The sequence below is a fragment of the Callorhinus ursinus genome, unplaced genomic scaffold, assembly GCF_003265705.2.
Source record: "Callorhinus ursinus isolate GAN/ISIS: 27379988/994484 unplaced genomic scaffold, GSC_fseal_2.0 scaffold13, whole genome shotgun sequence".
NCBI classification, from domain to species: domain Eukaryota; kingdom Metazoa; phylum Chordata; class Mammalia; order Carnivora; family Otariidae; genus Callorhinus; species Callorhinus ursinus.
The window spans coordinates 20,512,094-20,527,336 of NW_027397075.1; the positions used below are offsets into that span (position 1 = coordinate 20,512,094).

General features: G+C 45.6%; 1 protein-coding gene across 2 annotated transcripts in view; it reads right to left on the reverse strand.

Annotated features, from left to right (window-relative positions):
* The window catches only part of KIF26B (kinesin family member 26B), a 444,580-nt gene that overhangs the window by 55,721 nt on the left and 373,616 nt on the right, over positions 1–15,243 (reverse strand). For both annotated transcript variants that reach the window (XM_073899899.1, XM_073899900.1), the window contains one exon: positions 14,075–14,234. In XM_073899899.1, the coding sequence (XP_073756000.1) occupies positions 14,075–14,234 (160 nt within the window). The remainder of the gene's footprint in view (positions 1–14,074; positions 14,235–15,243) is intronic.

The following is a 15,243-nucleotide window of genomic DNA, read 5'->3' on the forward strand; positions in this document are numbered from 1 at the left end:
TTGCCAGGCCTTTCTGTGTCTGTCTTCATCTATAGAAAGGGAAGAATAATAGCATCTCTCTCTAAGGTTCATGTGAAGATTAAAAGCGAATGTTTGTATTGTATAGACAGGACTTGCACTCAACAAATACTCAAAGTGGCAACTTTGCTACTGATTGCTTTAGGACAACACCTATGGTTCCACGACCATGTGAAGTGGGTCCTTACATGGATCCTTGAACAGAGGACTTAATGACAAGAGGGTGATTCAGATTCCATCCAGAAGGCTTTTGAGGAATAATCATGTGGCTCTTTGCATTTTACAAATTATAGGCTCAAATAAATGACTTTGGTGAGGAGAGCCTTTGGCTTTTGGAAAGGTCAAATTGTATGGTTTTTATTTTTTATTAATTTTTTAAAGATTTATTTATTTGAGAGAGAGAGAGCAAGCAAGTGCAGGGGGAGGGACAGAGGGAGAGGGAGAGAGAATCTCAAGCAGACCCCGTGCTGAGCACAGAGCCTGACACAGGGCTCAGTCTCACAATCATGAGATCATGACCTCAGCCAAAACCAAGACTCAGATGCTCAACCGACAGCACCACCTACGTGCCTGGAATTGTATGGTTTTTAAAGGTGGCTATTCTCCTTTTCCAAAGGAAATTGTTAAGAAGGATCTCATTATTCTAGTAAGCAACGAAGTGGGGAGGTTTGCTTTTTTAGAATTTGATTGTCAAGGGCTCTGGGCTGTGGACCTGTCCATTCCCTATGGTGGTGGAGGCTCAACAAACCAGAAATGGGAAGGGCCTGCAGGCACTTTCCTGGGCTTTACACAAGACAGTCTGTCATTTTACCCACTGCAGAAAGTCGATCATGACAAAGGATAAAGCCCCATCCGGGTTGTGAGGCAGACCACCAAAAGTTGAAGGCAGATGTCTGACTTGTATCTGCTACTGAAGAAGTAGCATTCCTCTAAAGACTCCATCAAAAAACTCTTAGAAGTAATTAATGAATCCAGTAAAGCTGCAGGATACAAAACAAACATACAGAAATTAGTTGTATTTCTATACACTAAGAATGAAGTGAGAGAAAGAGAGTTTAAGAAAAAAAATTCCATTTACAACTGCACCAAAAGAATAAAATGCCTCTTGATTACTGCAAAGATCTATACTCTGAAAACTATAAAACTCTGATAAAAGAAATTAAAGACAACACAAATGGAAAGACATTCTGTGCTCATGGGTTAGAGGAATCAAAACTGTGAAAATGTCCATACTACCCAAAGCAATCTATAGATTCAGTGCAATCCCTATCAAAATACCAATGGCATTTTTCACAGAACTAGAACAAATAATCCTAAAATTTTTATGGAACCATAGAAGACTCTGTGAAGCAAACTTGAGAAAGAAGAATAAAGCTGGAGGCATCACAATCCCAGATTTCAAGCTATACTACAAAACTGTCATCATCAAAACAGTATGGTACTGGCACAAAAACAGACACACAGCTCAGTGGAACAGAACAGAGAGCCCAGAAATAAACCCAGGATTATATGGTCAATTAATCTACTACAAAGTTGGAAAGAATACACAACAAGGAAAAGACAGCCTCTTCAGCAAATGGTGCTGGGAAAACTGGACAACTACATGCAAAAGAATGGAACTGGACCACTTTCTTACACCATACACAGGAATAAACTCAAAATGGATTAAAGACCTAAATGTGAGACCTGAAACCGTAAAACTTCTAGAAGAAAACAAAGGCAGTAATCTCTTTTATATCAGCCATAGAAACCTTTTTCTAGATATGTCTCTTCAGGCAAGGGAAACAAAAGCAAAAACAAACTATTGGGACTACACCAAAATAAAAAGCTTTTGCACAGCAGTGGAAACCATTAACAAAATGGAAAGGCAACTCACTGAATAGAAGATACTTGCAAATGACATATCCAATAAGGAGTTAATATCCAAAATATATAAAGAACTTACACAACTCAACATGAAAAAAATCCCAAATAATCTGATTAAAAGTAGGCAGAGGACCTAAATAAAAATTTTTTCAGTACAGATATGCAGATGGCTAACAGACACATGAAAAGATGCTCAACATCACTCATCTTCAGGGAAATGCAAATCAAAACCACAATGAGGATGCCACCTCATACCTGGCAGAATGGCTAGACTAAAAAAGACAAGAAACAACAAGTGTTCGTGAAGATGTGGAGAAAGGGGAACTCTCGTGCGCTGTTGGTGGGAATGCAAACTGGTACAGCCACCTTGGAAAACAGTATGGAGCTTCCTGAAAAAGTTAAGAATGGAAATACCATATATTCCAGTAATTCCACTACTGGGTATTTACCCAAAGGAAAAAAATTCGAAAAGATACATGTACCCCTATGTTTATGGCAGCATTATTTACAATGGCCAAGATACAGAAGCAGCCCAAGTGTCCATCAACAGACGAATAAATAAAGAAGAGGTGGTGTATATACACAATGGAATAATATTCAGCCATAAAAAAGAATGAAATCTTGCCATTTGCAACAACATGGGTGGACCTAGAGAGCATTATGCTAAGGGAAAGAAGTCCGACAGAGAAAGATTAATGCCATAGGATTTTCACTTATATGTGGAATCTAAAAAAAACAAAGAAACCACAGCAGAACGGGCTTATAAATACAGAGAACATATTGATGACTGCTGGGATGGGGGCTGGGCAAAATGGGTGAAGGGGAGCGGGAGATACAGGGTTCCAGTTATGGAATGAATAAGTCATGGAGATAAAATGCACAACATAGGGAATATAGCAGACAGTACTGAAATAGCATTGTGTGGTGACAGACGGCAGCTACACATGTGGTGCGCCCAGCATAACGTAGAGACTTGTTGAATCATTATGCTCTACACCTGAAACTAATGTAATATTGTGCGTCAACTATATTTCAATTAACAAAAACGTAAGGTTTCAATCAGGTTGATTTAATGCAAATTAGTGCAAAAATAAGGAACCTGGAAAAAAAAAGACTGTCATTATCTTGATGAGTTCATATGATGGGAGAGATAAGTATGCAAACAAATAATTAAGGTATAACATCAGTGCCCATAATACAATACCTTCAGAATGCCGCAGGGGATTATAGGAGGGAAACAACTTTTTTGGAACAAAGAAGCGGGAGAGAGGAAAGGAGATCAGACAAGGCTTCAAAGAGGAGATAATATTTGAGGTAAGCCTTGAAAAATAAGCAGGAAGGGATGCAAGGATTTTTAATATTAAAAAATTGATTAATATAATTTACCATATTAAAGGATTAAGGGCAGAAAACCACATGATCATCTCATTAGATGCAGAAATGGGTTAGACAAAATTCAACAACCAATTTTTAAAAATCTCTTGGAAATCCATCAACAGAAGAACCAATACTCTGATATCCTCTGACAATGGAAAATCCTACGTCAAAGAAAATTAATAAACTATAGCTCCACACATCAATATTGGATGTCAGAAATGAAATATTGGTTGGAAAAAAAGAAGTTCAAGAAGAACCAAGGAGAAAGTATGATTCCATTTATGTGAAGTTCAAAATCAGACAAAACTAAACAGTATATATTGTTATGGACACAAATTTAGGTGGTAAAAGTGTAAGGCAAGCTAGGGGACTATAAATACAAAATTCAGTGAGGTGGTCCCCTCCAGGAAAGGTGGGAGGGTGACATAGTCCCAGAAGAGCACATGGGCCTTGTAAATGTTCTACTTCCTAACCTGGGTGGTGGGCACACGGGTGTTTGTTAGTTGGTAGACAGGGCAGATGGGTGGTGGGCACACGGGTATTTTATTCATTAGTTCGTAGACTGGGCAGATGTGTTTCTACATCTGTGTATATGGCAGATTTCACAATGAAAACACGTTGGGGAAATAAGCAGAAAGTCACTACCTGAATAAGGGGATCCAGCACTGTATGGAATATAGCATGTTCTTGATAACTAGTCACTGAATGAATGAATGAATGAACGAACAAATGAATGAAAGAACAAGGCCATTAGTAGGCAGAAAAAGTAACGTGTACACAGCCTGGGGGCCAGGAAAGGGTGTGGGGGTTTGGGAGCCTGTAGGCAGTTTCCCAGATCGGAAAGGTGGGTGTGGCCCAAACGATGAAGAGCTTCATGGGCCATAAAAGGGTTTGAACTCCATCCTGTAGCTGCCAAGAAGCCACTGCAGGATTTCCAGAAGGGGGGTGCCATCAGATTTCCTCTTAAAAGGGCATTCTGGCAGGTGTATCAAGGGCCAGGACACTGCTGTCTCCCCTGCCTTCACCAAAGAGCATCCTCAGAAGGAAGCAGCGTATGACCTTTTCCCCGAGCGAAGGGTAGTGAACTTTGCTCTGAAAACGACATACAAGTGCTTTCCACACTCTCAAAAACACCTGCAGTTGGTCCTCGGTGCAGGAGTCTGTGTGCACATGGCCAGGCACCTGGGAGCAGGAAGCCAGATGCGCGGTGGGAAGGGGCTGACACGGGCTTCGAGGGCACACACACTGTAATGCTCAGAAAAACTGGCAGATCGGCACAGAACTAGGAAATGTATGCTCATAAATGGGGGGCCCAAACCCTCCTGTCACCCCAAACCTAGAACCACCACCACTGCACCACCACAATTTGTCCTGATCTTGCTGCTAGGAGTAGGGTGAGAGAAAGTTGGTGCAGACAAACAAAAATGAAGAGCCACGGTGGGTGCTGCCCCCAAAGGACTGAATATTGTCAAGTCTCTTAAAATAGACTATCCTTCAAATTATTAACAAATTTACTATAACCTCCAGTTCCTTCCAGTCTCTCTTTAGTAGATCAAAATGAAACTCAGCTCTCTGTTGAAGAATTACTGGTACATTAGACAATTTCATACAACTTAACTGCTCCATGACTATAACTATGTGAAAATTGTTCAATTACACATGAACTAAATTATCCCATTTGCATGGACAAAAAAAAATCTATTAATGCTCAACTGAGCCTGAACCAGTTGTGAAACAGGTGAGAATTTATGGCTGGATACTCTGATTGAAGCTCTGTTAACGTTCAAGACAGTTTCTTAATGAATTAAGCCGCAACTCATTTGTATGCTCCATCCCTTCTAATGTCTAATTGTGCCTAAATCTGGCCACCCTTGAGCGCTCACGGGGCCCTCTGGGTGCCCAGGGGCATCTCGAGCACTCTGTGCACTGGCCCCAAATGACCCAGTTTGGCTGTTTTCTTCCAGTGCCAGCATGACTGGAGATATGGTGATTAGTTATCATTAAAGGTAACAATTAGCAGTGGATTCGGAGTCCTGCATTTGGCTCAGCAGTTTATCATGATTTGCGTCAGGCAGGATCTACATCACTGCGGCCAATGACGGGGCAGCCTCAAACGGCTCAGGTGTTTCAAGGATGGGCTGTGGGACACTTGACAAAGCCGCCATGTGTGGGAACGAGAGAGTGGTGTAGACGAGCAGAGGGCTTGAGTCACCACATCTGCCCAGACAGCCTTCACTCCAGTCCTTCTGCTTCCCTTAGCCTCGGGCCCTCCTTCCCATGGTGGCGGGTGAGCACTCGGTACTCGTGTGTTATCAGGGGTCGGACCTGGTAAGTGCACTGGAGCGTAAATTGCCCAAGGAGGGAGAGCACCTGTGTTATTCTGCTGCATCCCCAGTGCCCTGCATATCGTAGGGGTCTGATAAATATTTTTGAATGAGTGAATGAAGGACTACATGGGTAGAAGAACTTACAAATATTCTGAGTATTCCAAATTATTTCCTATATGTTTGCTAGCCTTGATTTGACTTAGAACAAAATCAGTCCCTGAAAACCACTAGCCAGGTCCTTTGGGTCAGGATTCACCTTGCTGATCAGAGCAGCACTGAGCTCCATGATGAATGGAGTTAAACTCTATGTATCACTTGGGATTGGAAGTGTAGGGTGAAATTTGTATCATCCGGCTTTGTCTTGAAAATCTCTTTGGAAGAAAACCCTTCTCTCGTGAGACCCAACATGGTCAAGTTTTGTTTCAGTGTTGGAACACATCATGGTCTCTGGCTGAGCACCAAAAGGACTCACCTTATATTTAAGGGCCATATTACATGAAAAGTCTGCATCTTTAAAGATTTGAATCCCACCCTGGTCAGTGGGATACCCAGATACAACTGAGGGCACAGTAGCATCTGACCCCCAACTCCCACTCACCCTCAGGCTTGTTGGACTCATTGAGGGAAGTTGTAGGTAGAGACATTCATGTCCTCAAGCCATTACTTCTCTCTTTGTGTGGAGTACATAGGGTTGGATGCTCTTAAATTAAATGTCTGTATCCCGCAGCAATCCTACCCATATATTAGGTGCACACTCTCATTGAATCAATTTATGAGCTTTCCATTTTTTTTACTATGTTATGTTAATCACCATACATTACATCATTAGTTTTTGATGTAGTGTTCCATGATTCATTGTTTGCATATAACATCCAGTTATGAGCTTTCCATTTTAACAAAAGGTAATTACAATCCATTTGGCTTTTCAAAATCAAGGAAGATAGGATGGTGCCAAGTGTCCATCAATGGAAAAATGAAGAAAATGTTATACACACTCCCTCTCCCTCTCTCTCTCGCTCACAGACACACGCCTACACACACAATGCTCTCATGCGTATACGTGTAATGGAATATTATTTGGCCATTAAAAAGTTATTTCCTGTCACTTTGTAACAACATGGGTACCCCTTGAGGGCATTATGCTACAAGAAAGAGGTCAGAGAGAGACAAATACTGTATGATCTTAATTATATGTGGAATTTAAAAACCCAAACTCAGATACAGAGAACAGATGGGTGATTGCCAGAGGCAGGGGAGCAGGGGGGTGGGGGGACGGGCGAGGGGACCCACGCCGGGGCTCACGTCCCAGCGCCGGGCCCCCAGCCCCTGCTGCAGACCAGCTTTCAGAAACCACAGGCATGTGACTACACAGTTCTTTGGGAGCCAAGCCTGAAGCAACTTCCCAAGTTCTAGCTGACAGATTGACTCCCTGGCCGGCCAGCTATGGAAAGGCCCACAGCTGCTCTTATTGGCGGTGGGGGGTGGGGGGTTGGAGGCAGCTCGTTATCCCGTGCCCTGTAGCCAGCTGCCACCCTCCCCTCCAACCTACCCCTTCCCTGCCTTTCTCATCCCCTCAGAACTTCGAGACGCAGGCTGGGTGATAACCTCTCCTATTCTGACAGATCTTTTCACCCAGAAATGCCTCCACGCACCTCCTAGAAACTTCCAGAGAGGGCTGGAAACTTTGTTGTCGGCCGGCCATGCCCGGCAGGGGAACCCGGTCACCCTTCTCCTGCTGGAGCCCGCCAGTGGGGCAGGGGGCTAATGGGCGTCCCGGGGGCCTGCGGCCTGAGAGAGCATCACGGAATCTGCCGCTTCTCCCATCACTGGGCCAATGAAAAGGCTCCACACACTGTCAGGCAGGAGCACAGAAATTAAGAAAGACAAAAGCCTTGTGACACTCTGCAGAGACCATCCAGTAGGTGCTGGCCAGAATGGGAGTCCCTCTGAGAGCCATTTAAGGAGGTCGACCCAAGCCCTGTTGTCCGACATTCCACCTCAGGTCCTGCGTCCAGATTCTGAGTGAGGGGAGTCTCACTCATTCCCACACTCTTACTGGGTATTTCTGATTTGGGTTCAGCAGCATGGGTCCCCTTCCCTCCTCCACCCTCCCCATTCCACTTTGCTCACGCCACGAGGCTCCGGGAGTCGGCCTGCCCCGCCGTGGCCATCCCATAAAGCGGAGGGCCTGGACACTGTCCCTGCCTGCACAGCTGGCCACAGCCGGGCCCCCTCCTTGGAACCACGCCTTCACTTCCAACCGACGACACACGCTTGAGCTCTGCAGATGCAGCGGACCCACTGTCTTAGCTCATCTGCTCTTGTAACCAATACTGATTGAGCGCCCCTGTGTTCCGGACACCGTGTGAGGAAGCGGTGGCACCGTGGGGCAGGGAAGCGGGCTGTCACCCACCAGCTGTGCAAACGTGGCCAACTGACTTATCCCTCCTGTCTCCGGGTTCCCATCTGTAACACGTGTGCTCACAATAGTGCCTATGTCGTCAGGCTGTCGGCGGAATGATGCCCATCAAGCATCTGGAACAGTTTCCGAGGCACAGTCGGAGAACAACGACTATGAGCTGTCATCATTATGCTCCCATTATGAAATCAGCCAAATTTTGGGCTCACTCATGCACCATGCTAACTACCCAGGACGTTGCTGGAGAACCAGAAAATAAGTATCGGAAATGATGTGCTGCTTCTCCCTGCGACCCAGCAAGTCCACGAATTAGGAACCTCTATCCTCTTGGAAAGATTGAGGAAAAAGTTCCCATCTTTCTTTCTGCCCTTTTATTCACTTCCTGCTACAGCACAAGAAAGGTCTGACCGGTGAGGCCTGAGCAGGTCCAGCCCAACACTGTCTGTCTGTCTGTCTGTCTGTCCGTCTCCCACCCTGCAAGTCACATGTTCTCTCCGGCACTTGAGCCACACGACTGCCCTGCAGGCCTGCTTCTGCCCGTGGTGGGTCCTAGCGTCTGGTTTGTGGAGGGACAGGGGACCTCCTTGCACTCTGCCAGGATTAAGCAGATAGATGGTTTTAATTCCCAGTCATACTCTTGTAACTATTTGCCAATTGGTTCAGAATCTGGAGGGGAGAGGGTTTTGTTAGTAATCCCTGGCACTGCACATAAAGGAAGGAAACCTCCTGAAGAGCCAGGAGGGAAATGAGATCGTCTCCTCATTTCTACCCAGTCCTGCAAGCACGTGGCCCATAATCCAGTGGGGATAAGCCACAGACGAGGGGGCAAGAAATGGCCCTCTCGAGAACAGAAAGGGGGATGTACAGAGTTTGGGAGCCAAACCAGTGGAGAAACGACTGATGTTTGCACCCAGGGCTTGTGGCCCCAGCCGATTTCTCCCCAAGTGACCTGCGTGCTTCTGGATAAACCTGGCAGACTTCATTTCCTGGTCATGCTGCCTCAACTCTTAAGAAAATAATATCAGTCTCTGGAAATGCTCGTAATTGAATATGAAGATACCACTGGCCAGGGAAGTAAATGGAGCTAGGAGGGAAGAACAAACGAAAGAATGTTCAAATCTCATAAAAAAAGGGGGGGTGTCTACGTCCTGGTGATTTTTCCAGACCCACTTTCTCTGCATCCTAACAGTCATTAAAATGTATAAAAATGAATACTTTTTGAAGCAGCAATATAAGAATTATCATTGCTATGGTTGCCTGGCAACCTGAGACTTTAGTTATTTTATTTCTAAACAGGGAATGCTATAAACCAGTACCCGGAGTTTGTGCAAATAGTTCTAAATTGATGTTCTCCCTCTAAATCAGGAGGAGGTAATACAGCATTAATGTACATTTAAAGGTTGCTAAATACGCATGTGTGTCTCTCTCTCACACACACACTCACATGCGCACGCGCGTGTGCTCACAGGAAGATTCTTAGAGTTTCTATTCTGTGCTATCTTCAGTAAATCTGGAGAATTGTTATTCTTTTACATTTTTCGTGGAAAATATCTATTTAATTTTATACTAAGTATAAATAATACACGTTTAAACAAACCTTTCATCTCCCGTGTGAACCGGGGAAATAATACTTCAGGTAATATCGATCCATAGAGCCTTTCCCGAGTTTCGCAGACACCGAGTGGGTCTCTGGTTTGGGAGGACCAGAGACTATCCAAGTGGCTACTAGGAGAAAATATTTCTCAAGACCAGGAAGCAAGTCCTGGAAAGGCCTTCTGAATTTAGGCCTGCGGCCCTTGGCACCACCCCCATATTCCACACCACACCCTGTCACAGATGAGAAGTGTGGACATTCTGGAAAAGCTGCCTCTGTTAATGAAATGTCATTTCTCCACAAGTCACAGACTTCATTTTGAGCTTCCAGGGCGGCTCGCTGGCTTGAATGGGCCGCTCTGATGTTGGCCCGTTCCTAATATGACCTTGGTTCCTGACCTCACAAGGGCCTGAGGAGGAGACGTGCTCCCATCCCAGACTTTGATGGTGGGCTCCTCGTTGCTTCTGTGGAGTAGAGGCCTCTCGCCGTGGCCTCCGTGGTGGTGTTATCGTGAGCTCCAGCCTGCAAGCCAACAGCCTGCCTCAGGCCCCCTGCTGCCACCAGCAGATTCTCCACAGAGAAGGGGAAGGTTCAGTGACGCCAGACAGGCCAGTGACCGATGCAAATAAACAAGGAGGGGGTCTTGGTTGGAACTACAGACCAAACCCGTTGAAGAGAAGCATCAAGCATCCCCTCCTTCGTGGGACTGTAATACAGAGCTATGTCTCAAGTTGACTCGGGAAGAGAGTCTCAGACACAACACAAAAGTGTCTCGGAATGATCTTCCGTGACCTCTTGTTAAATGGAAACCAAGACATTATAAAATATCTGGTGTTTGGAAACAGGACAAGCATCTTGTTGGCAAATCAGCAAACAGATCGTTTGGCCTATTAAAGTAATTCTTTCTCCAAATGGAGTAACAGTTGTAAATGAAAACAGACACTTCAGTACGGAGGGTATGTCTCCTAAGGGTCTGTACCCCTCATAGGACAACATCTAAAAGGGACCAAAAATTCTATATCGAGAGACTGGGTGGTAGTTAGGATGTCCAAGTCTCTGGAAAGACTGTAGTCCTGCAGATCAGTTGGGACATGATAGCACTTAGACCAAAGCTAAGTTCACATGGACAGATCCTTGCGGTAGCCCTTCTGGGAACCAGATCCAGTGGTGTGTGTAATACTGGATTCTGGCATGGGAATTTGTTAATGCCTTGGCCTATTTTTTTCTCATCTACCAAATGGGAAGACTCCTATTACACTGGTACCCAGGAAGGGGCGGGGGGGATAATAGCAAATGGGTACAGCCTGCTAGTGCAGAACTAAAGAGGGGGCTGGAGTCGTTGGTGGTCTCCCGGCCTCCCCTGCATGCTCTTCTGAACGCAGGATTGATTTATAGCACTCGGACCAGCCGGCAAGCCTGTGCTGGGTAGCGGCTGAGGCTGGGAGCCCGATCCGTGCCTGCCTGACATCTACGAAGGCAAAGTCATCTGCAAAGTCAAAACCACTCAGAGCACCCCTAAGGTGCCCACGGGAGTGTCTGGGATGGGTAATGACTCCAGACTCACATTCGAGCTTGTTCACATGACAAATAGTCTGAGAGGATGATGAAGAGAAATGAGGACAGGCGGTATCCCCTCCGTGCACATTCCAGTTAATTTCCCAGAAGCAAACACAAGTAATGCTGGTTCCAAGCGCCGAGTTGTCTAGGGTGACAAATGAAGAGGTAGTGGGGTTCTGTGGCTTTGGAGGGGTGGGGAGGGGTTAGGCATGTGGAGTTTCGTCTCTCTGGTGTTAGCTGTAAGTGAGCAAGAATGAGAGAAAGCTGCCAGGGCAGGAAACCTCCCCTCCCTCCCAGAAAAGATGAGGTCTGACACGTGAAAGGTGTTTAGTGCGCTAACAAAATGCTGCGTAATGTGGCTTTAGAGCCTTGACTGAATTGATAAAGGATATCTGAGGCCTCCCGCTGTGCTGAGGGCCCCCTGCTATGCACAGCAAAGGCAGCTGATGAGGCTGGGGGAGTGGATTGGCAAAGTGGGTTCAGTGCTGCCAAGGTCTCAGAGCCCTGGAAACTGATGCAGTTTGAGCCTCAGATCCTGGCTCGGGGATCTGAGTAAATCTTTGCCTTCTTTTCCCGGACCTTGAAAAAAGAGAGGTCCTAGTCGACGAATCACTTTGCAAAGGTGATTTGCAGAGGCCAAATATTGAATATACACCAAGGCTGAGGTGCTAGTACAGCAAGCATCTTTTAAGGCTCAAACACAAAGATGGGCATGAGGGACTGAGGGACACTAGACGAGTCACTGGTAAACGAGTGTTTGGGGGAGGACGGCCAGGCCGCCATGTTTCCCAGCACCGAGCAATGGGTGGCCTCACAAGATCTCAAGGAGGGTCCTGACAGTGGGACAACTCTAGGTCTGGAGCAGACACTGAGTTTATGTTAAGTCTGTGCTTACTTCACACATACAAACAATGTAATCATCACTCCCACAAGGCTATCATGCGAAGGAAGAAAACTGGAGGTGAAGCAGGGAAGGGTGGGGTGGAGGGTTCACACACTGTCAGCCCTCCCCAGGGAGCAGGTGTCCGGTTCTCATGACTAGCTGGTGCTGCATAGGTTTCATTTAACAACTGCCCTCCAAATACTACTAAAAACAGTTCTCGATGTTTCCCTGTATGTTTACAATGAAATTCAACTAGAACCAAAAGGAAGTTACTTTCTCTGAAGTAAAAGTCATTTCACGTGCTCCTATCCAGCCCCCCATCACCAGTTCAACAAGTATTTACTGAAATCCTAAAAGCGTGTCACTCCACAGAAATGTGAGAGACATAGAAGATATATAATCAGTGACCTAGAACATGGTATTTTGAATTTTGTTTACACCATGATCTATTCTCACATTAATAGACATGTTTCCCTTTTTATGGACAGGGAAACCAACTGAGGCCATTACGCTTTCCTTCCAAGTCTTCTACCCTGACAGTACCAATGCAGACCTTTCTTTTTTTCCCTTTTCCCTTCCTTCCTCCGTCCCTCCCTTTCTCTCTTGTAATTACAGGTTGAATTTATTCAACTGCAGAAATGAGACTGAATAAAACTTTATAAACCTTCAACTTGAAATTTTTTCTCAAAGAAAAGGGTCCTCACGAGGGCTGGGAAAACCATTTCTGGGTTTATCCAACGAAGTTTCCAAATTTCAGGAGTTGAGACGGATAGGATTATACCTACTATTTAAACTCCTAAAATCAGTCTATGAATGGTCTTCCTGAAGTAAATCACAGCATGGGCATCACCTTCAGGCAGAGGGGAAGAAGGATTCAAGGACTCGTCCCGAATCTCACTCATTATAGAACAAAGGGGCCGACTTAATATTTTTCCTCCCACACAACAGTGACTTAGATTTTGCATGATTTTACCTTTAAAAAAAAAAAAGACACCATGCACCTTTGCTTCATCCTCATGGCAACTCCTCAGGCGTTCTTCCCATGAAGTAAATGTGGGTAGGCTCAACCAGAGGATCATTACTCATTATTGGCTACAGCGTTCTAAATTTTACAAAAAACTTTCACACACCTACCATTCTGAGTCTCGTATCCTTGTGACGCAGAGAAGACTATAGCTAGAAGTGACAGTTTGTGGCGCGTGAAGGTTCAGACAGCTCGTGAGGGGAGCCGCTGGGCCTTGGCAAGGGCCTGAACAAGCAGGGGGCACCCAGCACCATTACCACGTTGTTCAGGGGCAGAGCAGAGTCAGGTGATGGTGGTGAGGGGTGGCCCCTGGCTGGGTCATTCATGGGCACGGATGACATGGCCAGGCTTTGGCCATTCCAGACATAGGAGCTGCTCTAATTTCATCCTCTCGGAGGATAACAGAAGGAGGGAAAGGATCCGAGGAGTGGAGTAAACATTTGCACGGGATGGTGGGTGGCAATGCCAAGCTTTAGGAGCTCTCCTAAGTAGGGTTGCCAGGTAAAATACAGGATTCCCAAACGTCTGTGCAATACCGGGGGCATACTTCCACTAAAAAATTATTTGTTGCTTCTCTGAAATCCAAATTTTCCTGAGTATCCTGTATTTTTATTGGTTAAATAGGACAGCCGGCTCCTAACGGAAGGGTAGTTCAATCCTCCACCCTTCGCTGTCATTACTATAAAACATCTGTGTGATGGTGGCAATGATCTACCAGCAGCAACTGTGATTGGAGACCCCAACCGAGAGAACTTCCTATTCTCTCCGACTTGAGCAGCCTGAAGTCAGGATTGGAGCAAATGGAAGTATTTTCCCAGCTTTTGAATTTGAAAGATCATGGGCTACACAATCGTTAGCGAAGGCTGTTTGGGCAAAGAACTCACAGTGCGGTCCAGACTATCCCTCTGTCATGTGCATCTTCCCAAGATGTCACTGGACTGAGAGTCCCACACCCAGCCCTGGCACCATGTTACCCCAGGCCCATTCATCCAGTGGAAGGGTCACTTACTTGTAGGGGATGTGTTTGCTGCCGTTGACAAGAGCCAGGATGACATTGCCCAGAGCAGACAGTGAGAGGCATAGCCCTGAGCCTCCTTCCCGATTTTTGCTAAGAGCTTTCACACAGCTGCCGAGGTCAATGAGGTGCAGGCGGCTACGGCCTCCAGACACTGACACAGAGAAGACAAGAGAAGAGAGAGGTGGTTAAGTTCTGGCAAATGCTCGTCTGTCCTTCAGGTAGTTCCTTGGGAAGTCTGAGGGAAAACTAAAAGGGGAAGGAAAAGGTTGACATTCATGACTTAGTAGAAAACCCCAACAAAATCATGTTAGGATGCGAATAGCATGGTCCTCTTGAATTCTGTCCACCACGCGTCACCGACCTAAAACCTACTGACATTCATCCTATAAACAAATGAGTAATTCCTGTAGGTTGAATTGGAGGAGATTTCAGAGAAGGTAAATGTCCAATAAGAGGAGGATAAAGTTTGACCTACATGACCTTTGGATAGAATTGTGAAACTGATCGAGTTGCATCTGAATAGCCCAGGAGAGATTATGTGCTTTGGTTGATCATCACAGAGCCCCTGACTGAAAGCTCAGCCAGCAATCAGGTTGATACCCCAAGGTAAAATCAAGAAGAAGTAACAACCAGGTGCAGAGATAGGGAAAAACCCAAGTATTTGCTGAGTATCTACCAAGTGCCAGGTGCTGCACAAACACCATTCTCATTCAGTTCCTGCAGTAAAACCGTAAGCTGAATATTCTTGTTCTTTTTTAAAATATGGATGAGAAAACAGAAGTTCAGAAAAGTTAAGCAACTTGCTCATGAGTACCTCTGCTTCTGGCCTAGATGAAGTCACAGGGACAAGGTCAATGGTCTTATCTAAAAACAAAATGTATAAAGTGACTGTTTCTAAGACAGTAGACATCAGGCAGTAAAAAGGACAGTGATCCCTGGGAAGTGGGTAACAAAGAAGGTCATCACTGCTTATGTCCCAGCTTACTGCCTTACTCCCTGCACCTCAGGGATGGGGAGCTCAGGGGGAATGCAGCAGACTGTCAGAATTGAGGGGAGAGAGTGGAGAGTCCAGGGAGACCAAGGTGGCAACAGCTGGCAGGACAGAGTACCGGAGAGAAGAGAACTTGGGATTTGCAGAGATCCCTTCAAATATTCAACTG